Below are 23,570 nucleotides of genomic sequence, written 5' to 3' on the forward strand. Positions count from 1 at the left end.
CAAGGGTTTCTACTAAACCTCAGCGGGCAGCAACAACAGCTCAGGTTTTTTTCTGAAAGCCCCACAAGAAATGGCTCAGGGCACCCTCCTAACACCCACCAGGGGCTTGGGCAACGGGGAGATTTTTGGGGGCCGCACGGGCAGGAACCAACGTGGCGTTAACAGCGTGACCCAGCCGGGGAACCGCGGGGCACTTTTAGCCAACAGCGATTTATTTTTTATTTTTTAACAAGAGGGGGCTGCTTTTAAAAATGCGTGTAAAGAGGCAGAAATCAGCAGGCTGAGGGCCGCAGCGATCCCAGCTCGCTGGCCGATGCTGCCGTCTGCTGTTCGCGCGGCTCCCAGCAGGGTTTCATCACAGTTTGGTGCAAAGAAACTCGGGGACTGGCTTCGGGAGCTCCCCAGGTTAACCTGACCCTGAAGGGTGGCTGTGGGGGTTTTTGTGTTCTTTTCAGGCAGGTTTGGGTCACCTCCTCTCCCTGCATCAGTGGGAAATGAAAGTGACAGACACCACCTGTGCTGCGAGGCAGCGAGCGTGCAGCCCATCCTGCACAGAGGCACCAGCGTCCAAGGGAGCTGCAGAAATGGCAGGAAGCTCAAAGCATAAAGCATTTGAGCAGCTGAGTGAGAACACGGCGAATTAAAGCCACCACAGAACTGAAAGGCAGGAACAGCAGCACCGTACGTGCTGTATCCAGAGCAGAACAGGAGGGATCAGGTAAAATTCAAGCTGAATGTCATATAAAACATGATCTAGTCGTGGAAAAATGTCACCCCTAACACACACCAGAGAGATTTCCAGGTGTGGCAGACCCTAAAAGGTTGCCTGCTCTGGCAGGGTGAAGATCTACAAGCACACTGACTGCACGCAGACACAGCAGGCCCACATAACAGAGTCACATTCTGCACAGACAAATATTTAATCCTCTCCACTAAAGAGGCGTTTTACACTTTTTAACCGCTATCCCACGAGGCTGATAAGCTTTAGCAGCACTCCCGAGACGCAGCAGCTTTCCTCCTGGCGCCTGTCTTGGGGGGCGAGCTAAGCTCTGATTCAGGAGGAGAGCTGCCCACGGCCATCCGCAGTTAGAGCAGAGATCACTTCAGCAATTTGAACTTCTTCAGGTGCTGGTGCACTTGGTCCTTCGGGTAGGGCCTGAGCGCCAGGCAGGTGGGAACGTTCTCGGGCTGCTCAGTCCATACTTCGTGGTCAATGCTGTGCTGCTTCAGGGTCTCTGCCAGCACCGTCAGGGCGGCCTCATCCGGAGCCTGGGGAAGAAAAAAATTTGCAGTAAGGTGCACGTAAGAGACACAGAGAAACACCGAATCATGAAGGTTGGAAAAGCCCTCCAAGATCACCTGGTCCAACCACCCCCCTACCACCAATGTCACCACTAACCCATGTCCCCAAGCACCACGTCCAACCTCTCCTTGAACACCCCCAGGGACGGTGACGCCACCACCTCCCTGGGCAACCCGTCCCAGTGCCTGACTGCTCTTTCTGAGCAGAAATGTCTCCTCATTTCCAACCTGAACCTTCCCTGGCACAACTCGAGGCCGTTCCCTCCGGTCCTACCCCTATTTATCTGCGAGAAGAGGCCGACCCCCAGCTCCCCACACCTTCCTTTCAGGCGGTTGCAGAGAGCAATGAGGTCTGCCCTGAGCCTCCTCTGCTCCAGACCAAGCACCCCCAGCTCCCTCAGCCGCTCCTCACAGGCCTCACGCTCCAGACCCACATTTTTTTTCGTCAGGTTACCACAGTGACCACCACCAGCAGGGGATTTTGAGCCCACGCAGGCATTAAACCCCTCAAAACACCCCTTTTTCCCCCAAATCCTCCTCGGGCTACCACAAACCCCTCTGCCCTCCCCCACGCCCACCGACCCAGCACGAAGCCACCACTGGGGATCGGGGGGGGGTCCCCAGGGAGCGGGGCTGAGGGGTCCTGGGGGGTCCCCCAGGCACCGCCTCAAAATGGCGGCCATGGCCCCCCCTCAGCGCGGCGCCCCCTTCCCGGCATGCCCCGCGCACCTCCAGCACCACCGTACGCATGGCGCCGCCCAGCGCCAGGTAGGCGCCGGTGTCCGGGTGGCCGCCGTGCGCGTGCGCGGCCGCCAGGGCGGCGTGACAGGCCTGGGCCACCACCGCGCCCAGCGGCCACGAGCGGGCCAGGTCGCCCCGCAGCACCACGTACTGCACCAGCGCCGCCGCCGCCGCTCCGGGCGCCGCCATGTTGCCGTACGGCGCCGCGCAGCCTCACGGTGGGGAGGGGGGAGGGGGGAGGGGGGAGCGTGGCGGTGCGTGCTGGGGGCGGAGAGGAGAGGGCGCCGCCATTTTGTTGTACGGCAAAAAGGAGTTGGGCGGGGGGAGTGACGTAGTTCCGGCGGGGTCGGAGCGCGGAGTTTGAGCGGGGTGAGAGAGGGGAGGGGGCGCGGGGGGGTCCCTGGGTCCTTTTAACCCCCCAAAATCCCCCCAAAATCCCCCCAAAATCCCCCCAAAATCCCCCAAACCCCTCGAGGGGCTGTCATTGGGCTGCCCCTGACCCCCACATCCCCGTTACTGGGGGTCCCCGGGCCGCCCCCTGACCCCCTCCAAACCTCTCGGGGGGCATCCCCCGGCCGCCCCCTGTCCCCCCCAAATCCCCCTCACGGGGCGTCCCTGGGCTGCCCCGCGTCCCCCTGACCTCCCCTCAAAACCCTCGGGCCCCCCTTTGTCCTCCTGCCCCCCCCCCAAATCCCCCTTCGACGGGGGTCTCCGGGCTGATCTGTGTCCTCCTGACCCCCCTCCAAACCCCTTGGGGGTGTCCCCGAGTCTCCCCGTGTCCCCCTGACCCCCACACCCCCATCAGTCGGGGTCCCCAGGCCACCCTTTGTCCCCTTGACCCCCCCCAAACCCCCTTTGGGGGCGTCCCCGGGCTGCCTTGTGTCCCCCTGGGTTGCCCCGTGTTCCCCTGACCCCCCCCCAACCTCTTGGGGGGCGTCTCCTGGCCACCCTGTGTCCCCCTGACCCCCCTGTCCCCCTCGATGGGGGTCCCTGGATTGCCCTGTGTCCCCCTGCCCCCCCAAATCCCCCTCAGGGGGCATCCCTGGGCTGCCCTGTGTCCTCCTGACCCCCCCAAAACCTCTTGGGGGTGTCCCCTGGCCGCCTGTGTCCCCCTGACCCCCCTACCCACCTCAACGGGAGGCCCTGGGCTGCCCTGTGTCCCCCTGAGCCCCCCCCAGCCCCCCTTTGGGGGGTTTCCCCAGGCCACCCTATGTGCCCCTGACCCCCACATCCCCATCACTGGGGGTCTCCAGGCTGCCCTGTGTCCCCCTGGCCCCCCCCAAATTGGCCCCTGTTCCCTCCTCAGCCCTTGGTTGTTTGTTCCCCCCCCCCGCCCCCCCCCCAAATTTGGTGGCCCCAGGCTGCCCAGCTCCCTCTCATCCCCTTGACCCCTCAACAGGGGTCCCCAGGCACCTGCAGTGCCCTGCTTCCCCTCCCTGCCCTCCCTCGGTCCCCCTTCACGGTGTCCCCAGGTGTCCCCGCCACCTGCCTCCTCCCCGCCTCCGTGTGGGGACGACCCGAGGGGTCCCTGTCACCCCCCTGGGGTGCGGTCCCTCTAGGCTTGGGGTGTCAAATCTCGTCCCTGCCTGTGCTCGTAGGAGGCTTCGGTGGTTTGTAACGTGCCGTTTCAGCCCTCAGGACGTCCTCGTGCTCCAGTCTTGGAGCCCGACCAGCCCCCGGGGCTTCTCGGAGCCCCCTTCCAGCAGCGCGAGGAAGAAGAGGCCCCGTGAGGAAGAGCTCTCACCGCCGCCTCCTGGGACAGAGGAGGGCTGACACCTGCGTTCTGGCTCGTACCAGGGTCGTGGAGGAAGATGGAGGAAAGGAAAGCGTACTCACGGGATGGTGAGCTGCTGCTTTGGGGTGTAGAGTGTGCTGTCCCCCGAAGTATGCTCTCAGAGGAGCACACCATGAAGTGCTTGGGATGAGGGCTGACACCCTGACTCGCCCAGCCACGTTGTGGTTCAGGGCAAATTTAGGGGACGGGGACATCAGCCAAGCTGCTCTGGGTTAGGAATAAAATGGGAGGTTGCAGATCCCGTAGGATCAGGACTGTCCGTTTGATAGCTTGCTTTGCTTCTCAGGACATCAGCTAACGAGTATGGGGACCCCCTGGTACTTGTTGCCTGCTGGCATTCAGGCTTTCTATTTAAATTCCCCAAAGCCCCTTTAGGAGATGTTTGCTTGTCCTATTCCCCTTTGAAAAGTTGTTGTGAGTGGTTTCTTTAAGTATCTATACTGGAATCACTTTGGTTTGGGTTACACTTGCAGATATGACTCATAATCGTAGCTAGATTTTGGAGCCTGTCGTTCTCTTCCTGCAGGGGTGTTAGCTCACCTGGAGATGCTGGAGGCACAGGCTCACGAGCTGGCCCTGAAGCAAGAAGAAAAGGAGCAGCAAGAGGAGAAGCTGGCTGGACTGAAAGCCAGGGTGCAGGAGCTGAGAGCCCGGAGGGATGAGCTGCGGGCGAAACTGGAGCTGCAGCAAAAGCGGGTGAGAAAGGGCTTGCTGCAGAGGTCTGGCAGAGGGCTCTGTCATTCTCCCGTAGCATGGAATTACTGAAGTTATTAATTTAGAGTCAACTACCGTTTTGTATTTTCCGTTTCTAAGCAACGTTCAGTCCTGCTGTCCCTTGTTTTCAGTACAGCGTAGTCCAGGACTGCTGGGTCTACTTACCTGGAGACTGTGGGGCTATTTCTGAACTCTTTTTTCCCCCTCTTCCCCTTGAAACTCTGCCTCGCTTTTCCCAGAACTGGGTTGTTTCTCTGTAGCCTGGCTGCATTCCCTGCGGGCGACGAGTTCGGTGCCGCTGACCTCTGCCCTCTCTCTTCTTCTGGTTTTTGTAGCTTCTGGAGAAAGGAGATGCCGAGACGCATCCAGAGCAGCCCAGCGCTCGGGCTGTTCTGGAGTGGAAAATAAAAAGCGTTAAGGCCCTGCTGCAGCTCTTTTACCTCACAGGTAACGTCTCCAGGTTTGCGTGTGTTCTGCTGCTTTTGGGGCGTAAGTTCTGAAAGGCGGATTTGATGCGAAGTTCAACTTCTGTGGTGCTTGAAGCCTTTATTCTGAAAGCCCAGCAAAAGCAGTAGTGTTGTACTTCCCTGCCTCTCAAAGAAGGCCTCACTGATGTTGCAGAAGCTGTTATTTACTGAACTGCACCATTTGGACTGAGATCAGATTTTGGAAAGTGCGTAACACCTTAGTGCTAGCGAAGCCTTTGGGAATTAGGTAGTTACACATCCAGTTGGTCCGAGGTGCTCACCCAGCACCTGATTTTCATCTGTTCCTGAACTTTTAATTAATTTTTTTTGTAGTTTCCGATGCGAGTTACCTGTGCTCTGTGTTCTGGTCCTTAGAGGGACAGTGTGGGGATAGTTCCCTGTGTTGTGAAAGCGGATTTAGCCCCTGAGCCCTCTTGCCGCTCTTTCTGGGGCAGTGAAATGCTGCTTTCCTCCCCTGGGAGCAGCCTCTTCTCCCTGTCACGTGGAAGCCAGGACTGTTTGGAAGTACCAGCATAACCCAGCTATTGGGAATTTAAGCTACCTTTAGTCTCCTTGAATTTATTCAACGCCCCTTATGAAAAATTGCTGGCTTTTACATCCCTGACCTCTTGCAAGTGCTTGCTCATCCCAGGGACCTCCCCGGGGATACAGCCCCTCCTGCAGTCCGTGCTGCCCCATCAAAAGTCCCTTGTGGTGACGAGTTTTGGTAGCACTGAGTAAAAATTCTCTCTCTGGACCCAAAAGGGATCAGCGGGAAGCTGACCAAGCGGGGAGTGTGCTTCTGCATCAGCACGGCTTACGAGGGCACCTACCTGGAGTCCTACTACCTGGACGTCCTCACCAAGCCAGAGGTGCAGGTTCAACGCCACTCTGTCCCCATCTTCATCCCCCTGGAGCAGATCGCCAAGAAGTACCTGCAGACGGACATCAGGCGCTTTCTGTCTGTCCTGTCGGACCACCTGAACGCTTACGCTGCGCGGAGGTACCAGGCGGACCAGTTACAGGTACCAGGGGCTGCAGCAGCGATGCTTCACTTGTCCTTTTGCCTTTTATATGCCAAGTATTACGAGGGCATGCACCTCTGAAGTGCTGGGGGGAAATCTAGGCAGGTTTATTTATACAAACCACTCGCAGCCGTGATTTTCAGAGCTTAACAGACAGCTGTGTGACTACAAACTCTACTGCCTGTTTCTCTGGCATTCAGGTATTTAGACGTCTTGCTGTGGCTCAGTTAAAATTTGCTGTCAAACGCGAGGCAAGCTGTCGCCCCTCTCCGAGGTCCCTGAGCTGAAGGAGCTGAGCTCTTGTAAAAGGCCTCTGGAGAACGTGGCTGGGAGGCATAGACGAGCACTTGTTTGTTTAAGTCTTTCCCTCGTGGGGTTTGCTGACAGAGCAGCCACCCCGGGGTGTACGGGCACGGTGCAGAGGGTGGGGGATCTGTGCTTGGGGAGCTCCCAGCCCCACGCTGACGGGCTCCTGCCCTAAGCTTCGCGTTCAGAAGTTGTCTTTGTCCGCTCAGGAACGCTTTTCAGACCGCCTAGAAGGGACCTTGCAGAGGAACTCCTTGTGTAACTTGCTGGTCTTTCATTACAACGTGCCAAGCGACGGCAGGAGCTTTCTGTTCACCGCCAGGCTGCTTTACGCAGATCCCTGTTGCAGCCTCCCTACCGAAGCCATCATTTCGTGCACACGTGAGTGGACGCTGCAGGTGCCCGGTGTAGCTCCACAGATGGGTGGGGATTCCTCCTACCTCAGTCTGGGGACAGAAAGGAGCAAGCTCTCGTATTTCTGCAGGAGGAAAGAGCTTTCTGTGGGATGGGGGTTAGTTGTAGGGAAATAGGACAGATCTCTTTAGCGTCAGGAATTTCTCGCGGTGTAATTAGAGGAATGATTGATGAGGGTTATGCAGACCCTGAGGCCTGCTGTTGGGATGTCTCGCGTTGTTCAGCCAGCCTGCAGCTGCCCCCATTGCACCATCAGGTGTGCTGGCACCTCCTGAAATACAGCGGCACAGAGGGAGGCGGGAGTGAGCTTTATGACCCCTTTTAAGGTGCCAGCAGTACTGCAAAATGCTGCTCGCCCTCTGCCAGAAAAGCTTTCCTGACACCACCCGATCCCCCTCTTCTGTAATGCGACCTCCTCCTGGGGTCACAGGCAGCGGTGCTGAGCATCTTTCGCAGCGACGTGTCGGGGCTTAACCCCGATCTGTGCTGTTTTATGGCTGGTGACCCCGAACACCAAACTGGGTTGAGTCGTTTGCCTCTCTGGCCCCCGTGGTGACGGAAGGCTGTGGGCCTGCCCCAGGCGTGCAGCGTCCCACTCATCTGCCCCCCCGGGCTGGCTCGGCTGCAAGGTTTGTGGACCGGCGTGCAGCTAGATGGAGCTCCAAGCGTTGCAGCTCGGAGCTCATCATCTCTTCTGCCACCAGCCGTGGTCTGAGGCCCCCTTGTGTGAGCTGAACCCAGCCGCAGGGCGGCCGAGGTGCTCCCTCCCTGTGGTCCTCTGCAGCTCTTCAAATCCCGAGGGGGAAACGCGGGACACGAAGGGTTAGGAAGGAGAGAGAAGGGTTACAAGAAGGAAAACTGGCGTGGGAGAGTAAAAAGCTCCCTAGGGACAAGGGAAGAAGGAGAAGCAAATAGTTCTGTGCTGGTAAATCTGTTCTCCCCACCTACTTCTGCCCACCAGCCGACGCTCCCGCGGCGCTAGCAGAGGTGGCAGCAGCTCACTCGGACGCGTTCCGCCGCGCGGCTCTGCACAAAGCCTTCGACTCGTTCAGCAAAGCTGAAGAAACCCAGGACGAAGCACTGATAAGTCCCCCTGGCTCTCCCTAGTAACTCGCCTCCCCTCAGCGCCCCTGCCTGCGGGGCCTGCTCTCAACATGCAAATGCTTCCCACGGGCCCGGCGCTGTTGCTGGGATCCCCCTGAGGAGCACTTGGCCCGTTTTGCATCTTGAGAGCAATGTTTCCTGCAGGCTTCTGGGCATCTGATGCAGGTAATCATTCCTCAGCGCTGTGATTCTGCGCGATTTGATGGCTGCTCGTCATGCGTCGCTGCGGCCGGTGCCCCAGAACTCTGTAGCTGCAGGAAATTTTTGTGATTATAGTGAGAAACTAATACTGAGACTTCAGCAGCTCGGTGCTTTTGGAACAACAGCCCTACGGATCGCCTCTGCGCGTGTATCCAGGCCTCAGAAAGCAGGGAGCAAGCAGAGGAATCTCTGCCGTCCTTGCAACAGCCCGGAAAGGACTTAAGTTGGGAACTGGGAGGACTGGGGGACAGCTGTGGTTGTTAGGGCAGCCCCCCCAGCGCATTAACATCAAACTTTCCAGAAGATTTCACACCAGCAGTGGCTTTGGACATTCTGTTCCTTCTCTTTGGGCACGGGACAGCTTTCATGGTGTCCTGCCTTTGTGCTTCTGAGTTTAGATCAGATCTTAAAAAACTTGATGTTCTTATAGGAGTATTTTTAAAACTTGGTAATTTCAGTGACATAGAACTTTTGTGGTATTAAAAAAATCTATTGATTCTTCTAGCCTTATAACATGTGGGCTGAGCAACAGGATTTTCTTCTGCCCTGTTTTTGTGCAAGCCCCACGTGGGATAAGGCATGTGGAAATAGCTTTGTAATTTGTTTTTTGTTTCCGTAGTTGTTCAAGCTCTTTGTCCAAACCAAACCTGTTTAAATGTAGCCTCCAGTTTACAAGGGTCGTAACTCCAGGTAGCGATTCCTGCCCGTGATGGTCAGAGCTCCTCAGGGAGGAAGGCTCACCAGGCTGAGGCTGCTGTAGAGGAGCTGACAGGTCATCAGGGCGCTTGCAGAAGGCCCGTCACCCCTCCGGGTTTATATCCCGGGGTGCAAAGAGCCTCAGCTGCCTGCATTTGGCAGAGGCTGCAGGTTTCTCCCTGCATCAGCATCGCTCCTGTTCCACGTGGGTGCTGCTTGCACCAGCAGCCAGGTCCTGCGAGTGCAGGGACAGAACGGGGAACAGCGCGGGCTGAGGATGGGGATTTTCTTTCCTTTTGAGGGATGGGGTAGAGGTTAAACTCCTGTATCACTCATATTGCGGTTCCCAGCGTTTTGGGTCTCTGCTGCCAGAGCCAGCTGAGCCCCAACAAGGGAAAGGAGCAAAAGCCACCAAAGGCATCGTGCTCCCCTTTGGGGACCCCTCCAATATTCCCTTGGAGAGGCAGCCAAGCCCTTCTCACTGTACCTGCAACCCCAGAACACAGCAGACGCAGAACCAGGCTTTGAAATTCAACTGCTTTCTATTCAAGAAACTAGTGGCGTAATTACACTCTGGGTGTGCCTCCTCTCCCCCAGCCCCGGCGGCGTCAGGCTGAGCACAGCAGTCCCTTTCTCGGCCGTTCCTGGTCCTCTCTTCCATCAGGCAACAGCAGCGTGACAGCAGCCGACCCCAGCGTGTGCGAGAGGAGCTCTGCCACGGGGAGCGAATGGGCACAGTTAAAAATATAAATGTCAATCTGTACTCTTTTATATATATATATATATATAATATATTTATATATCTTAAATACACAATATTGGTTTGTGTTTGTTTTTCTTCTCTGAGCCAAAGGCAGTACTGCGCGCGCTCTCTCTCTCTCCCCAGTCTCCTAGCTATGGTTGGTTGTGACGAGGATGGACTCGGTATGGACTAACAGCAAACCCCAGGCGCTGCGGTGCGTGGCTGCCGCTCGCGGCACGCAGGAGAGACGTGGTGTCTTCCCATCCGGCCCTGAGTGTGATTCTCCTCGTGCCGAGCGTGCGGTGGCATCCGGGGCCCGCGATGCTACTTGAATGCCATGCTGTCCCCCAGGATGCCCGGGGAAAGGCGGCCCCGAGCCCCGTGCCCGCCGGGGGCTGTGAGCTTGTGTGCGCTTGCACGCGAGCGTGAGCGGCCGGAGGAGCCCGCCGGGGCAGCCCCGTGTCTCCCTCCTGCTCGGCCACGGGCGCGACGGGGCAAAGCCCCGCTAGAAACCTCCGGCGGGGGCTCGGAAAGGGTCGTGCGAAGGGGTTGGTTGCTTGAGTTTGGTTTCAGATCTGGACCTTGGTGGGAGAGATGTCCCTGGCGGCCGTGGTGGTGGGCGCTGGCCCCCCCCCCAGACGCCCTGCTGGGTGCTGGGCAGGCGGTGGCTGTGCTGGCTGGTGGGCGCCAGGCCCTCAGGAGCTGTCCACCACCTGATGGGGCAGGGTGACAGACGACCCGTTGACGAAGGAGCCTTGCTTCTCCCGGCCCTTGAGGAAGAAGGTGAGCAGCTCCCCTTTGCCCTTGACGTAGATGGCCCCGCGGCGCACGAAGCGGAAGCCGTACTCCTTCAGGATGAGGTGGGTCTCCTCCACCACCTGCGGGGACAAACGGACACAGCAGGAGGCTGGGGGGGCCCTGCCCAACGCACAACATGGGGAGCAGGGACCCCAGCCTGATGCTCAGGCAACAGGTCAACCCGCCAGCCAGGCTCCTGCCCCGTTGTCCTGCAGTGTCCCAATTTTAGCACCCCCACGCTCCGTTCCCAGCTCCTTTCCCAGCCTGGAGGAGCCCCTCAAGCAGCCCCAGCCCTGCCGGCGGTGCCTTCCCCTCCCATGCACCGCACAGGGCATTCCAAGGGCTGTGACCATCCCTTGGCTTCCCAATTTGTCCCCCTCACCACCCCAGCCGGGCTGCCCCACCTGTATGTTCCCCATCACGCCGGTGGACTCCATCCTGCTGGCCACGTTCACCGTGTTGCCCCAGATGTCGTAGTGCGGCTTGCGGGCGCCGATGACGCCCGCCAGCACGGCGCCCTTGTTCATGCCTGCGCAGGAGCAGGGTGGCTGTCACCCCCGTGGCACGGGTGGGACACCAGGGTCAGCTCTGCGGGACCCCCCCAGCCCTGATTCCCCACGCTCCCGGACTCGCCTATGCGGAGCATGAAGTTGTTGAAGGACTGGTAGTTGATGTTCATCAGCGTCACCTTCATGGCTAAGGCGAAGTCAGCCAGATCGGCCAAGTGCTGCCAGCGCTCCTTATCCGAGAGCGTCTCCTTCTGCAAGGGCAGCAGGGTCAGGCCTGTCCCCCCCCGCCTTGCCCACCGCCCCCCGTGGCACAGGGACCCCTCACCTTGGTGCCGTAGCCGTTGGCGTTGGCGTCGGGGGTCACTCCAGAAGCGGCCATGTAGGTGCTGCCGATGGTTTTGATTTTGGTGATGCAGCGGAACTGGGGCTCGTCCAGGAGCTGAGCCGTGGAGACAGAGCTTCAGGCACCCGGGGGGGACACACAGGTGTCCCCAAAGCCCCGTGCCACCCCCGTGGCCAGCTCCAGTCCGACTCACCGCATCGAAGTCGGAGATGATCTCGTTGAGGAACCGCAGGCACTCGATGCCCCCGTTGTTGATGCTCTCCTCCGTGTAGAAGTCGGCGAAGTTGGGGAGGGAGGCGAACATGACGCCGATCTCGTCGTAGGACTGGCTGTACAGCTCCTGGGGATGGGGAAGGGGGGTGGTCGTGAGCCAGGGATGTGCCTGCACCTCCAGCAAACCCAAAACCTCCTGCAAAGCACAACCCGCCTCTCTTTTCCCTGGGCATGTGCGAAAAAAAAAAGAGGGTGCTCTGCAGTCCCCATTTTGCATGGCCAAGAAATGACCTCTATCCAGCCAAAGATGCTCAGCTGGAGCCTTTGGCAAATTTCTCTGGATCCAGGGGCCATGCACAAAAATTTGGGGTGAATCACGAATCCTGCTCCGCAGGATGTGCTCGTGGGACAGTGGGGCTGTGGCCCTGGGTGCCCCTCACCTCATCCCGCTTCTTGGAGCCCAGGAAGTGCCGGGCCACGTGCTCGGGCAGCATGTTGGTGACCAGGGCCTCGTTCCAGCGCCGCATTTCGTAGACCCGCTCCTTCTGGTCGTGGACATCGATCTTCCAGAGGAAGAGGGTCCTGGCCAGCTTCTCCACCTGCAGGCGGGGGGAGATGGGTGCAGCGGGGATCCTCCAGCATTGGGAGCATCCTGGCTGCTGTGGGGCTGCTCCAGGCTTGGATGGCAGCTCTGGGACAAGGTGAAGCCCTAATGAGAGACGTGGGATTTGCTCTGGGACCCTCACAGAGCAGATGTTGGCCTTGGGGCCACCATGATGCCGCTTGCCCTAAATCATAGGGGCAAGATGGAGGTGTTGATGTGGTCCTGGGCTTCCATGGTGGGCTTCCTTGGACAAGAGGTGGAGATGGTTCCGCAGCTGGGGGCCATTTATGCTTCCTCGGAGCGTGCAAAAATCAGGGCAGGGGCCTGGGGGGGGGACAACACAGAGGGGAGTGAAGCAGGGAGGCTGCCAGGGGGCTGCGTCACTCACGTGGCGAGAGAAGTAGTAGAAGCTGAGCATCACGATGAAGATCATGGCCGTCATCGAGTACTTGGAGGGGACCAGCGATGACCTGCTGGGAGACACAGCAAGGTGTAGGTGGGTGGGGGGCTTGGCCATGCCCCTCGCGCCGTGCCCCCCCGCTGCCCCTTACGCGCTTTGCTGGCCGCGGCGGCGGTCGTACTGGTCAAAGATGTGCTCCCAGGCGTAGATGTTGACGGTGCCGGCCGCCCCGGTGATCAGCACCATGAGGGTCAGCTTGACCATGTGGCTGACCTGCACCAGCATGATGGTGGCCACCAGGGCCAGCAGGGCGATGTAGCTGTAGTACTTGGGCTGCTCCCCGCAGCCGCCCGGCCGCGGCGGCACCGCTGTCCCGTTGCCCATCCCTCCGTAGTCCTGCCAGCAGCTGAGCTGGGGGCACGAGGGTAGGGTGAGGATGGGGGACACGGGGTGGTGATGTCCCCCAGGGCTGCAAAGCCACCAAAGGGGTGCGGTGCTTTGCAGGAGGGAGAAGGACATCCTAATTGCTGGGTGCCCAGCCAGCCCCGCTGCTAAAATCCACCTCCCCGTTGCAGTGCAGCCTGAATTGATTTAACGATCGGCCGTGCACGGGGCCATGCACAATTATGGGCTCTGGGGATGGAGAAGGTCAGAGCAGGTTCCCGCACTGCCCCCATGGCTCACCATGTCCACGATGTCGGCCATGGTGACGATGATGATGGCAGCCATGGCCCAGGTGTTGCGTGCCCAGCGAGTCCTGTCAATCCAGGTGGAGAAGGCCACGAGCTTTTTGGGGAAGACCTGCAGGGAGAAGAAAGGGGGCTTCACCCGGGTGGGACACAGCAGGGGGACATCACAGTGGCTGTGAAGAACCCTAACTGGACAACGGGCTGGCACAGAACCCAGCTGGGGAAGGTTTTTAGAGGCAGAGCAACCCCAAACCTTATCCAGCCCCATCCCTGGTGTGTCCCCACTGCTGTGGGGACAGGGGGTGGTTACAGCTCATCCCACTCCATGGGCCCCCCCATCCCCCTCTCACCCGGGGGAAGATGGCTGCCAGCGAGCAGAGGGTAAGGATGAGCAGCAGGATCTCCCCCACCACGAAGGTCACGTAGTTGGCCACCAACCTGCCCAAAAAAGACCCAAGAGGGGACAGGTTTGAAGCCCCATGGGACCAAAGATGGGCTGGGGCCACCCATCCCCCGTGTCCCCCCCACCATACCAGGGGTCAATGAAGACCTCCACCAAGGTGGTGAAGAAGAGGACGACGCAGGAGCAGCTGAAGGCGGCCCCGCTCTGCTTCTCCTTCTCCACCGAGTAGCGCGTCTCCATCTCGGGGTCGATGAAGCGCATGGAGAGCCGGAAGGTGCTCTTCCCCTTCAACCTGCCAGCGACACAGCCATCAGCACCCCACGGCACCAGGGCCATGCTGGGACGTGCCACCAGCCAAATAACTCACGCCTGGACAGATTCGCGCTCCAGCAGGGCCTCGTTGAGCAGCTTGTTGAGCTCCTGCTCGTTCTGCGACGCGTCGATCACCCGCTCGGCCAGGTCCCGCAGCCGCAGCCGGCGCCGTGGGTTGGGGAAGGAGGGGTTCACCGCCTGTGCCATGAAGCAAAGTGTCAACAAGAATGTGCTGGCACAGGAGCTGTGGTCAACGTGGTAGCCCCCCCCAAAATGCAAGCGAGCTACTGGAAGGGGCTGTGGCCATCTGGTGTGGTCAACGTGGTAGTCCCCCCAAAATGCAAGCGAGCTGCCGGCAGGGATGCTTCCCCTAAGCCGTACCTCTCCATCCTCCTCCCCGCTCTCCAAGGTGCCCCTCGCCCTGGCGTCGGGCTCTTCGGACTCGTCAGGGCTGGCGCAGGCCACGCTGACACTGCCGTTGCGCTCCTTGGTGTTGACGAGCAGCGGGGAGCCACTGTGGGACGAGGTCAGGGACAGCTTCTGCAAGGAGAAGGTGGTGGCTCGAGGCGCGCCAAGGACGCCCGCGGCGGTGGCGCCGGTGCCCGCGCCGCCACTCACCACCCCGTTGATGCCGTTGCGCAGGGGCTGCTTGGGCACCACGATGAGGTAGGTGACGATGCCCTTCTCCTTCAGGTACTCGCAGCGAGAGCCCCCCTCGCCCGGCTCCACCTCGAACTCGCCCTTCAAGCAGTCCATGGTGCTCTGCGAGATGTGCACGCGCCTGCGGGGGTGCAGGGTGCCGTAAAGCAGGGCTGCCCCAGGGCACGGGGCCACCGCGTCTTGTCCCCAGCGAGAGATGCTCACCCCGGGATGCCTCCTGCCTCCATCTTGTTGGCCACGGTGACGTCGGTGGACCACACGTCGTACTGCCAGCGCTTCTGGCCCAGCACGCCGCCCAGCACCGTCCCGCTGTGCACCCCCACGCGCATGTCCACCGCCGTCTTGGTCTTCTCCCGCACGTAGCTGGGGGCAGAGGAGTGATACGGGAGTCAGCCACAGCCCATTATGCTCCCACGCTTCCCCTTCGTTAATTATTAGCCCCTTCTTAATGTAATGCACTTGGCACAGGAGGGGAGACCCAAAGCCCCAGGGTTGTGTCTTGGCTTGGAGAAGCCCAGCGGGGTCACCCCCTGGTGGAGCACCAGGAGCCCCTGCCCACACCAGCACCCACTACAGGGACCCCCCCCCCAGTTTCTGCCAGACACCCCAGGGACGATGACAAGGACATGCTGGGAACGATGACGAGGACACCCTGGGGACGACGACGAGGAGCCCTTACGAAATAGCCTCCACCATGGCGAGCCCCATCATGATGGAGCAGACGGCGTGGTCCTCGCGGTAGTCGGGCAGCCCGCAGATGCAGTAGTAGCAGTCGCCCAGGATCTTGATGCGCAGCTGGTGGTATTTCTGGGGAGGGGGGACCACAACGTGAGCCCCCTCCCCACAGCTGGGCCCCTCCGGCCACGTCACCACCCCCATCTCTCTCCTGGGCAGGGCTTGCTCCACCCTTGACCCGTGCTGAGGTCTCCCGTGCCCATGAGGGACGCAAATAATCCGATTTTCCATTCCCTCCCCGCCTCCCTGGAGGCTTGGCGGGCCCCTACCCCTTCCCAGCTCTATTTTAGCAACGCGCGACGCCGGGCAGGGCACGTCCAGCGTGTCCCCGGTCCCCTCGGTGCCGGGCGGGGGCACTCACGGCTGCCAGCTTGTCGAAGCGGGCGAAGAGCTCGTTGAGGAGCTTCACCAGCTCCTGGGCGCTGCAGGACGAGGAGAGCTGCGTGAAGCCCACGATGTCCGCGAAGAGGATGCTGCGGGGAGCGAGGCCAGCGGGCGCGTTACAGATATGCTGTGCTTGGGGGTGATTTGCGGCGAAAACTCCTTTTCCCGTGACGGAGATGGTCATTTCAGCTATGTCCCAAAAGGCTATTTCGGGACATGGCTGAAAACGATGCTCTGCAAATCACGTCTGGAGCAAAAGGCGGCCCCAGGGCATTGCCTGGCTGGCAGCCAGCCCCCATCACCCTTTGCTTTAGGCACAGCAAACCACCCCGATCTCCTTCTAGGGCTCTTCTGGTCACTGCGGGACCGCCAAATACAACAAATTGGGAGTTTTTTTTCCCCATCAGAGCTAGCACAGCGGGGAGGCGGCCCTACCTGACGTTCTCGTGGCGGTACATGTACATGGTGTTGAACTGCTGCATCTCCTTCTGGCTCGGGTCCTTCTTCATGTCCTTCAGCATCTCATCCGCCACGTGCTTGGGCAGGATGGAGAGCATCAGCCGCTCCTGGGGGGACAGGGCAGCAAAGGGAGATTGCCACGAGGTGAAGCCAAGCCTGTGCCAAGCACGGTGCAAATGCACAACCTGAATCCACAGTGCAAAGTATCTTCTCTTCTTGCCCCCCACATCCACCTTTTGCTGCCATTAGCGAGCCTATTTCCAAATCAGGCCAATATTTGGTTGCTCCCAGCCTGGTGCCCGAAATCTGGGCAGCACGAGCATCCCTGCAGCCACGGGAAGAGGCAATGCTGTTGCCATCCCCGCCGCCCCATTTTCCAAGTTGGCATTGAGAGGTTTGCAAGTGGCAGCACGATGGTGCCCACCTACATCCCAGCCGTGTAGGGGACCAGGAGGGGGCAGGTTCTGTGCTCGGTGCCGTTGGAAGGAGGGACGGTCCCGCACACGTATTTTTGGCACAGGCAGAAGTGCTGCAAATTTGCTTTTGTAACCTGGAGCCCTTCTGCAGCAGCCGGGCGTGCAGCCCAACACCTCGCTTGCAACACCCGGAGCTCAAGAATTAAAACACACCGGGTTTTCCAAGATTTTAGCGGCCCAAAAACCCTCCCTGAGCCCTGACACGGGGACGGCCTCAGGGATCCTGCAGCGATGTCCCAGACCAGGTCCCTGCAAGCTGCCCTGGGGGTGGGCAAACCATGCCAGGGGGCATTTCTTGATTTAAAAGCACTCTGGGTCCCTACAGGAGGAGCAATCCCATGGGGGACATCGTGCCCCTCGCTGTCCCCGGAGCTGGAGAAGGGACGAACCCCCAGCGGGCTGCCCGCGGGGCTCTGCGCTCCGTGTAAGTAACGCTGTTAATGAAGTGGGTTTTCCCCCGGGCCCCGGGGTTTCGTCTCACGGCAGAGCCGTTGCTGGAGGAACGGCTCCGCTTCTCTGCCCGGCGCCTTTCAGCGCTGCAACCACGCAGACGGCGTGCAACAGGCTGCCCGGCACGGCGAGCCCCCCCGCCCCGCGGCGAGGAAAAGGGGCCGGGGACTGCCAGAAAAAGGGGCTGGGGGTCAGGGCTTTCCCGAGCCAACCGCGGGGGCTTGATGCTGAATACCCCCAAATTCACCTAATTGCTCGGCGAGCTTCAAAGCTACGGCTGGCCCCACTGCATGGGGCATCCCTGGTGGGAAAGAGGCCACGAAACGCTCCCTGGGCTCGGAGCCTGGGATGGGGGGGTTTGTGCCCCGGCAAAAAAGCAAGGTGCTGGCACGGGGCTGGCCCCGACACGCGTCTCTGTTGCCATTGGGAGCAAATTGCTGGCAGCGGCTCAAGCAGATAAGAGATGGGAGACAGGGAGAGAGGCCCCAGATAAGGCGCTAAAATTAGCCGGGCTCAGAACCGGACGGCGGCGGGAGGAAACGAGGCTTTGGGGGGCTGCCTGCTGTCAACAGCGCGCCGACTGCTCCTCTCGCCAGGGCCTCCCCGTGGCAGCGTCGCCGCCCCAGCCCCGCGGCAGGATCAGCCCCGTGGGAAGCGAAATGGCCGGGACACTGATGGGGACGTGCTGCGGGGCCACACGTGGGGACCTGGGGAGCTGTTGTGTGGGCATCGCTGGGGACAGGGAGATGCTGCATGGCCTTACCCGAAAAAATGCCACGTGGCCGTGCACAGGAGCAGGGATCTGCCACGTGGCCGTGCGTGGGGACAGGGAACGGCCATGTGGACGTGCCTGAGGATGGGGACGTGCCTTGCGGCCATCCCCAGGGATGGGAACCTGCCGCAGGGACATGCCCAAGGACAGGGACCTGCCACGGGGCCATGCCCGAGGACAGGGACCTGCCATGGGGCTCTCTCTGGGGACGGGGACGTGCTGCAGGGCCGTACCTGGGGACCTGCCACGTGGCCGTGCCTGGGGACCTGCTGTATGGCCCCACAGAGGAACAGGGACAGCGTGGGGACGGCTATGCCAAGAGCCACAAGGTCCTGCAGGAGGACAGTCACGCGGAGAGTCCCCGTACGGGGACAGGGTGCAAAACCACGAAGATATTTCCCACCTGGGTCCTCCTGTCCCCACCGCCACCCGCCCACGTCCCACCCTGCTGCCCCCGGCCGTGGCTCCTACCTGCTGCTGGCTCTGCTCCTCCAGGTTGAGCTTGACCTCGAGGGACTGCCGCGCTTCGAGGAAGGCCTTGCGGTGCTTGCGGTCGGCCATGTAGTACGACATGGTGCCCACCGTGATGGCGCACAGGTAGATGGCCACGTTGGACAGGAGCTGCGGGGGCACGGAGAGGGAGACGGGGGTGAGAGGAGCCGGGGGGGGGGGGAGCCCGCGTGGCTTGGTGGCACTCGGTGGCACCGCATGGCTCTGTTTGGGCAGCAGAGCCTGACCGGTGAAAGTGGAAAAAAACATTTGTGTTCTGGAGGAGGACACGAATTCGAGTCTGGGGGTGAGCCACCGGAGCACGGCCGTGGTTAAGTGCTGGGGTGACTCGCCGGGGACCGTCACGAAGGGGTGGCGCTGCGGGAGGGGTCCGGACGAGGGTCACAGGAGAGCTCGCAGCCCCTGCGGGCTGACTCCACCTCATTAAACCTTGCGGAGGTGTTTTGGAAAGCTGCAGCAGGTCCGCAGGGGACGGGGGCAGCCCCAGGGAGGGCTGCGCGGAGCCTCACGTGCCAGCCGTGGTGGGAAATGCGGGGATGCTGAAGCGCTTTGCAGCAGGGAAATATTTTTGGGGGGAGAAAAGAGCATGAGGAGCCACGGGGAGCATCAGGGACCCCCAGACCCCTCCCCGGGCTGAACTCTGCCCCGTTCCCAGCCCGGCCCCACGGCCGCAGCTTGGGATTCCCGGGAAGCCCCAGCACAGCAGCTGGCAAGCGAGAAGCGTCTGGAGGTGGGCACGGAGAAGAAACCCCCAAACAAGCCGCCGGTCGCTATTTTTAAGCAGGGTTGTCATGGCAATGGACCGCTCTGCCGGGCTCGGCACGGCTCGGCACGTGTAGGGCCGCTGGGCACCCCGCCTGGCCGGGGACCCGCTCGCCCAAAGACCCCGCACAGCACGGCCCCATCCCGCCGAGCCGAGCACGTCCTGCCCGAGGATGCTCGACCCTAAAAACATCAAGATGTGCTCCAAGATGCCAAACACGTCCCGGCACCCCAAATGTCCCCGTGCAGAGGACGTGCCCCCCCCCACCCCCCGCTGGGTGAGGCTGTGCACCGCAGCGGAGCAATGCTGCCCCATCGGACCACGCACGTCTCCATCCATCCCCGATGGTGTCCTGCAGTCCCTGGGTGGTGTGTGGGGCCATCCCAATTGAGGACAGGCCAGGAGCTGAGCCCAGCAAGCGGTGATGAAGCCACGGACGGGAGACGGAGACCCCGCTCCGTGCCCAAGCCGGGGAAATGCTTTGCAGCCGGTTTGTGCGCGACTGTACCCTGCACATGGGGCTGAGTCGGCATCGACCACCACCGAACCCGGACCCCCGGTGCCATTCAGCCTCGGGGTTCCTCCTCGACAGCCAGGACAGGGGCAGAAGCTGCCGGCGTCTCTCGTTAACCCCCTGAGCCGCTCCGGTCTGAGCGGCACCCGCCGGTCCATCCTATTAATAGCAGTTGCCCTCAGGGAGCCGTACAAACGTCTATAATAATAAAGCGTATGATGTTTATTTCTGGACATAATGTTCCTCTTTTGCAGCAGGCAGAGGCTGAGGCATGCGGCGTTGCCAAGGTTTTGCTGGCCCCGGACTCGCCGTGCCACAGCAATGATTAACGCGGCCGCGGCGCATGCCTGCCCTGGGGGATGCCCGAGAAGCCCCTCGGCTCCGGGCACGTTGGCACCGGGCACTGTTGTGGTGCTGGGGGCGAAATGAGGAGATGGAGCCCCCGTTGCATCCAGCAGCCTGCTCCTGGAAGCATCCTGGAAGCATCCTTGGGGCTGCGAGAGGTTTGCACCAGCCACGCGCGATGTTTGTGTCCCACGTCGGGAGAGAAACCTGGGAAAGCCGCTGCTGCACGAGGATTTCGGCTCCCGGTGTGGTGTCTCCGGCCGGGCATCACCGCACCGACCCACGTGCTCCAGAAATCGTCCCCAAAGCGCTTCTCCTTGCACGGTGTGACACCAGGACGTGTCCCGTGGCAGGGGTGCGGGCTCTGGCCCCAAACCACACGCCCGAGGGGCAAGGAAAAGTCAGCATCTCGGGGGGGCTTTGGAGAGCAGGCTCCATTTCCAAGCTCCTGGTGCGATCGGGGACTCAGCACTCCCCAAACCTCCCCAAAAGCAGACAAATCCCCCCCTGCCCCTCCTCCCTATCCACCTGTGAGCAGCAGGAGGTCTCCCAGGACCTGCCCCAGAGCATCCCAGCTTTCCGTAGCGTCCTCCCACGGCGTGCTCGCGGTGAACGGGCAGAGCCGGGAGCTTACAGCAGGATTTTCCTCCCCCCCCCGTAAACAGCCACCGGCGCACGAGTTCTCGGCGCTGCCTTTTTTTTTTCCACCCCCCCCGAAGAAGGCCGTGCGAGATGGATGGGCCAGCGCGTCCCCGTCGGGGACGTCAGCGGGGACACAGGCAGGGGAAGGGGCTCAGCATCGCCCTTCTGGCTGCAAACCCACTGATTTGGGGCGGCGAGAGCGGTCCCGAGCTGCTCCAGGCAGGTATTTCCCAGGAAATATCGAGGCTGCCCGTGAGCCCAAGGAGCCGGGGCCCGTTCTCTCCCTGCGTTCCCATCCTTCGCCGCCCTGCGTGAAATGGCGGCCCGTCCCTAGGGCTGCTTTTGGGCTCGGGGATGCTCTTTCCTCCGGCTCTGGTTTTGTAGGAAATCAGCCGCAGGTGTCCCCGGGCTCTGCCCCACGCCGAGCGGCCCCGCAGCCCGCGCCCCCACATGGAGACCCGGCCCCACGGCGGGGGCGGTTGTGGGGTTGGTGCCTGGCAGGGCTGGCGCCCGCGTGGGGCTGCCCGGCTCTCCTGGCTCCGGCCTCCTGGGAACGCTCCGGCGGCTGTTTGTGAGCCTGGAGGAAGGCCCACGCTGGGCTCGTGCCACGTTTTGGCCAAAAAAAAAAAAAAAAATGGCCATTTTTAGCCGGTTTTGCAATTCGAGGGGAAATCGGCACAAGTGGGTCCGCCAGGCAGGGCGGGCAGGGAGAGCCCCCAGCCCACCGTGCCTCAGCTTCCCCCGCGGCCAAATTTTAGCCCACACATCCACGCACCCCAGGTAGGCTCTTGGGGACAAATCCGTGTTTTTTGGGGCCGGGTCTACGTCCACGTCCCCCAGCCGTGCTGGGGGCGCACCCTGCTTCCAGCGACCACCGCGATCGGCTCTCGGTGTCCGGACCAAACCCAGCTTTAGGGTCAAGGCGCGGGGATGGGAACAGACCCCGGGATGAATCCCGCAAACACCGAACGGTGATGATTCGCCCGACGAGGCCGCCTGCCCCGTGCCACCCCCCCCCACGTCCCCGTACCTGTCTGAGCAGCGCGCCCTCATCCAGGGCGTCCTGGCGCTGCTGGGTGACGGTGACGCCGAGCACCAGCGTGTGGATGCCGCAGGAGACGGCGGTGATGAGCACGATGGGCGCCAGGCGCAGCGGCAGCGTGATGAAGAAGGAGAAGACGAAGAAGGCCTGCCAGCCCACCGTGTCGCTGGCCTCGGGCGAGCGGGAGAAGTCGAGGCCCAGGTAGCAGAAGATCTGGGCCAAGATGAGGACCCAGAGGACGGAGGGGAGGAAGCGGCGCGCCGCCCGCTCGGGCAGCAGCCGGTACTTGCAGAGGGCGAAGAGCAGCACGTGGGCGGCCAAGCCGGCGGCCGCCGCCAGCGCCGGGGCCAGCTTGTCGGCGGCGTAGACCGCGGCGCACGTGCCGAGGACGTAGCAGTCGAAGAGGGCGGCGAAGACCACCAGCACCAGCAGGGTCTCGTGGCGCTGCCGTCGGAAGTAGGTCTGGTAGAGGTTCTCCAGGGACTCGGGGGCGAAGGCGAGGCGCATGAAGCGGGGCAGGCAGAGGCAGGGCCCCGAGCTTCGCACCGTCACCTCGTGGGTCCGACCCACACCGTGCTCGGGGTCGGACGGGAGGCTCACCGAGTAGTCGGCCGAGTATTCGGCCGAGCACTCGGGCTCGGAGAACGCCCTGTGCCGGGGCATCGCTGCGCATCCCCGAGCTCCGGACCCGGACCGAAGCGCTCAGCGGGGCATCGCCCGCAGCATCCAGCTGAGCCCCGGGGGCCCTTCCCCTTCTCCAACACACACCCCCCCCCTCCCCTCCCCAGCTGGAAAACGGCCGGAGGAAGGCGAGAGGTGGTGGGGAAGGAGAGGGGAGGGGGGGGGTTTATAAATAGCGGCTGCCGGGAGCGGTGCCGAGCCGGCCTCCCCAGCTCCGCGCCAGCTCCCTCCCCAGCCCCTGCGCACTGCCAGCGGAAAAACGTCGCGCTGCCTGCCTTCCCTGCCCCTCCTTCGAGGGCAGCCGGCTTTCGGGGGCGACCCCCCGCAGCCCTCCCCCCCCTCCTCGGTCCTCGGAGCCCCCCCCACCCGCCCCGCTCCCCGCCGCCCCGCTCCCTCCCTCCCGGCTGCGGCAGCGCAGGTGCGGGGGAGCATCCTCCGGCGGCCCCCGCCGCCCTCCTCCTCCTCCTCCTCCTCCTCCTCCTCTTCCTCCTCCTCCTCCATCCCCTCGGGGCCGGCAAGGCTCGGGCCCCGGGCCGGGAGGAGGGATGGGGAGGGGAAGGGGGCTTTCCCCCCCCCCCGGGGCCGGGGGGAGGGAGCCCCCCGCCGGCTGTGCCGGTCCCGGTGCTCGCCCCCCGCTCCCGGTGCGTCCCCGCCTCCCGTAACCCTCTCGCTGCCGGAGGCTCGGGGGGTGCCCTGCTGCTGCTGCCGCCGGTTGTGGGGGGTGGGAATGGGGTGGTGAGGTTGGGGGAGAGGTGTGGGGGGGGGACGCGCAGATCCCGTGGGGTTGGCACCGTCGCGGTCCTTGCGCGGTTTCGGGGATGCTCGGAGAGCCCGGGGAGCTCCCCGGGGCGGTTTTGGGGTGCGGGGTAGCTGGAAACGTTTCCCTGCACTGGGGTTCCCTGCGTAGCCCCCTCCCGCATCCCAAAATCTCCTCCCCACCCCAGAGCAGCGGGGACAGGGCCCCCACGGGGGGACGTGCGTGTCGTGAACCGAGCGCCTTCCTCAGCCTCGCCGGGCACCAGGGACCCCGACCCCATTTCCCAGACGTGCAGGGTGCCGAGCCAGCCCCCTGCACGCCCCCGGATCCTGCTGACCCGTCCTGGGGGTGCCAGCCACCCTACAGCATCCCCACGGGGAGCAGAGAGAACCCAGACTTGCCCCCCCCACGTGTCCCCCTTCACCCAGGCCGCCCGAATCGCCCCAAGGAGGCCGAGACCCCCCGGAAACCTTTTGGGAAGTTCCCCCTCCTCTGCCCCCACCTTGCAGCTGCTGCCTGCTCCCCTCGGGCCCTCCTGGTGGTGGTTCGGAGCTGACGGAGACGCCCTCGATCAGCCCCGGACCTCTAACGAGAGGCTGTCC

At 62.1% G+C, this 23,570-nt stretch overlaps 3 protein-coding genes across 5 annotated transcripts; 1 reads left to right on the plus strand and 2 right to left on the minus strand.

Annotated features, from left to right (window-relative positions):
- Positions 1-896: 896 nt before the first annotated feature.
- On the minus strand, positions 897-2,272 carry PTRHD1 (peptidyl-tRNA hydrolase domain containing 1). Its single transcript, XM_048079438.2, has 2 exons — positions 2,032-2,272; positions 897-1,269 (listed from the first exon to the last, which is right to left on the minus strand). The coding sequence occupies exons 1-2, from the start codon at positions 2,230-2,232 to the stop codon at positions 1,099-1,101; spliced, it is 372 nt and encodes a 123-aa protein (XP_047935395.1). The 5' UTR covers positions 2,233-2,272; the 3' UTR covers positions 897-1,098.
- CENPO (centromere protein O) lies at positions 2,142-9,581 on the plus strand. 2 transcript variants are annotated; one of them, XM_048079437.2, is made up of 7 exons: positions 2,142-2,261; positions 3,675-3,885; positions 4,365-4,534; positions 4,888-4,999; positions 5,785-6,044; positions 6,560-6,731; positions 7,726-9,581. In XM_048079437.2, the coding sequence occupies exons 2-7, from the start codon at positions 3,855-3,857 to the stop codon at positions 7,869-7,871; spliced, it is 891 nt and encodes a 296-aa protein (XP_047935394.2). In that variant the 5' UTR covers positions 2,142-2,261; positions 3,675-3,854; the 3' UTR covers positions 7,872-9,581. The 2 variants fall into 2 exon arrangements, with proteins under 2 accessions (XP_047935394.2, XP_066851253.1); XM_066995152.1 differs by lacking the exon at positions 2,142-2,261 and adding an exon at positions 2,328-2,412.
- Positions 9,289-22,443, minus strand: ADCY3 (adenylate cyclase 3). Of its 2 annotated transcripts, none has more exons than XM_048079435.2 (20): positions 21,519-22,443; positions 18,186-18,335; positions 15,993-16,123; positions 15,535-15,646; positions 15,118-15,245; positions 14,643-14,801; positions 14,397-14,559; positions 14,160-14,318; positions 13,834-13,976; positions 13,597-13,758; positions 13,414-13,501; positions 13,059-13,175; positions 12,526-12,785; positions 12,363-12,447; positions 11,811-11,969; positions 11,351-11,497; positions 11,140-11,253; positions 10,939-11,065; positions 10,710-10,834; positions 9,289-10,385 (listed from the first exon to the last, which is right to left on the minus strand). In XM_048079435.2, exons 1-20 carry the CDS (start codon positions 22,191-22,193, stop codon positions 10,203-10,205), a joined length of 3,387 nt encoding a protein of 1,128 aa, XP_047935392.1. In that variant the 5' UTR covers positions 22,194-22,443; the 3' UTR covers positions 9,289-10,202. The 2 variants fall into 2 exon arrangements, with proteins under 2 accessions (XP_047935392.1, XP_047935393.1); XM_048079436.2 differs by having other exon boundaries at positions 12,363-12,444; positions 21,519-22,440.
- Between the last annotated feature and the right edge of the window lie 1,127 nt (positions 22,444-23,570).

The sequence above is a fragment of the Anser cygnoides genome, chromosome 3 (assembly GCF_040182565.1).
Source record: "Anser cygnoides isolate HZ-2024a breed goose chromosome 3, Taihu_goose_T2T_genome, whole genome shotgun sequence".
Taxonomy (NCBI): Eukaryota; Metazoa; Chordata; class Aves; order Anseriformes; family Anatidae; genus Anser; species Anser cygnoides.

Excerpts from the sequence above, each read along its gene's own strand:
- ADCY3 (XM_048079435.2), bottom strand. The coding sequence starts at position 22,193 with ATGCCCCGGCACAGGGCGTTCTCCGAGCCCGAGTGCTCGGCCGAATAC. Across the intron at positions 13,502-13,596 it reads GAGGTCTTCATTGACCCCTG|GTTGGTGGCCAACTACGTGA; the intron begins GTATGGTGGGGG and ends TTTTTTGGGCAG. Across the intron at positions 10,835-10,938 it reads CAACTTCATGCTCCGCATAG|GCATGAACAAGGGCGCCGTG; the intron begins GCGAGTCCGGGA and ends GCTCCTGCGCAG.
- CENPO (XM_048079437.2), top strand. The coding sequence starts at position 3,855 with ATGGAGGAAAGGAAAGCGTACTCACGGGATG. Across the intron at positions 3,886-4,364 it reads GAAAGCGTACTCACGGGATG|GGGTGTTAGCTCACCTGGAG; the intron begins GTGAGCTGCTGC and ends CTCTTCCTGCAG. Across the intron at positions 4,535-4,887 it reads TGGAGCTGCAGCAAAAGCGG|CTTCTGGAGAAAGGAGATGC; the intron begins GTGAGAAAGGGC and ends TGGTTTTTGTAG.
- PTRHD1 (XM_048079438.2), bottom strand. The coding sequence starts at position 2,232 with ATGGCGGCGCCCGGAGCGGCGGCGGCGGCGCTGGTGCAGTACGTGGTG. Across the intron at positions 1,270-2,031 it reads TGCGTACGGTGGTGCTGGAG|GCTCCGGATGAGGCCGCCCT; the intron begins GTGCGCGGGGCA and ends TTTCTTCCCCAG.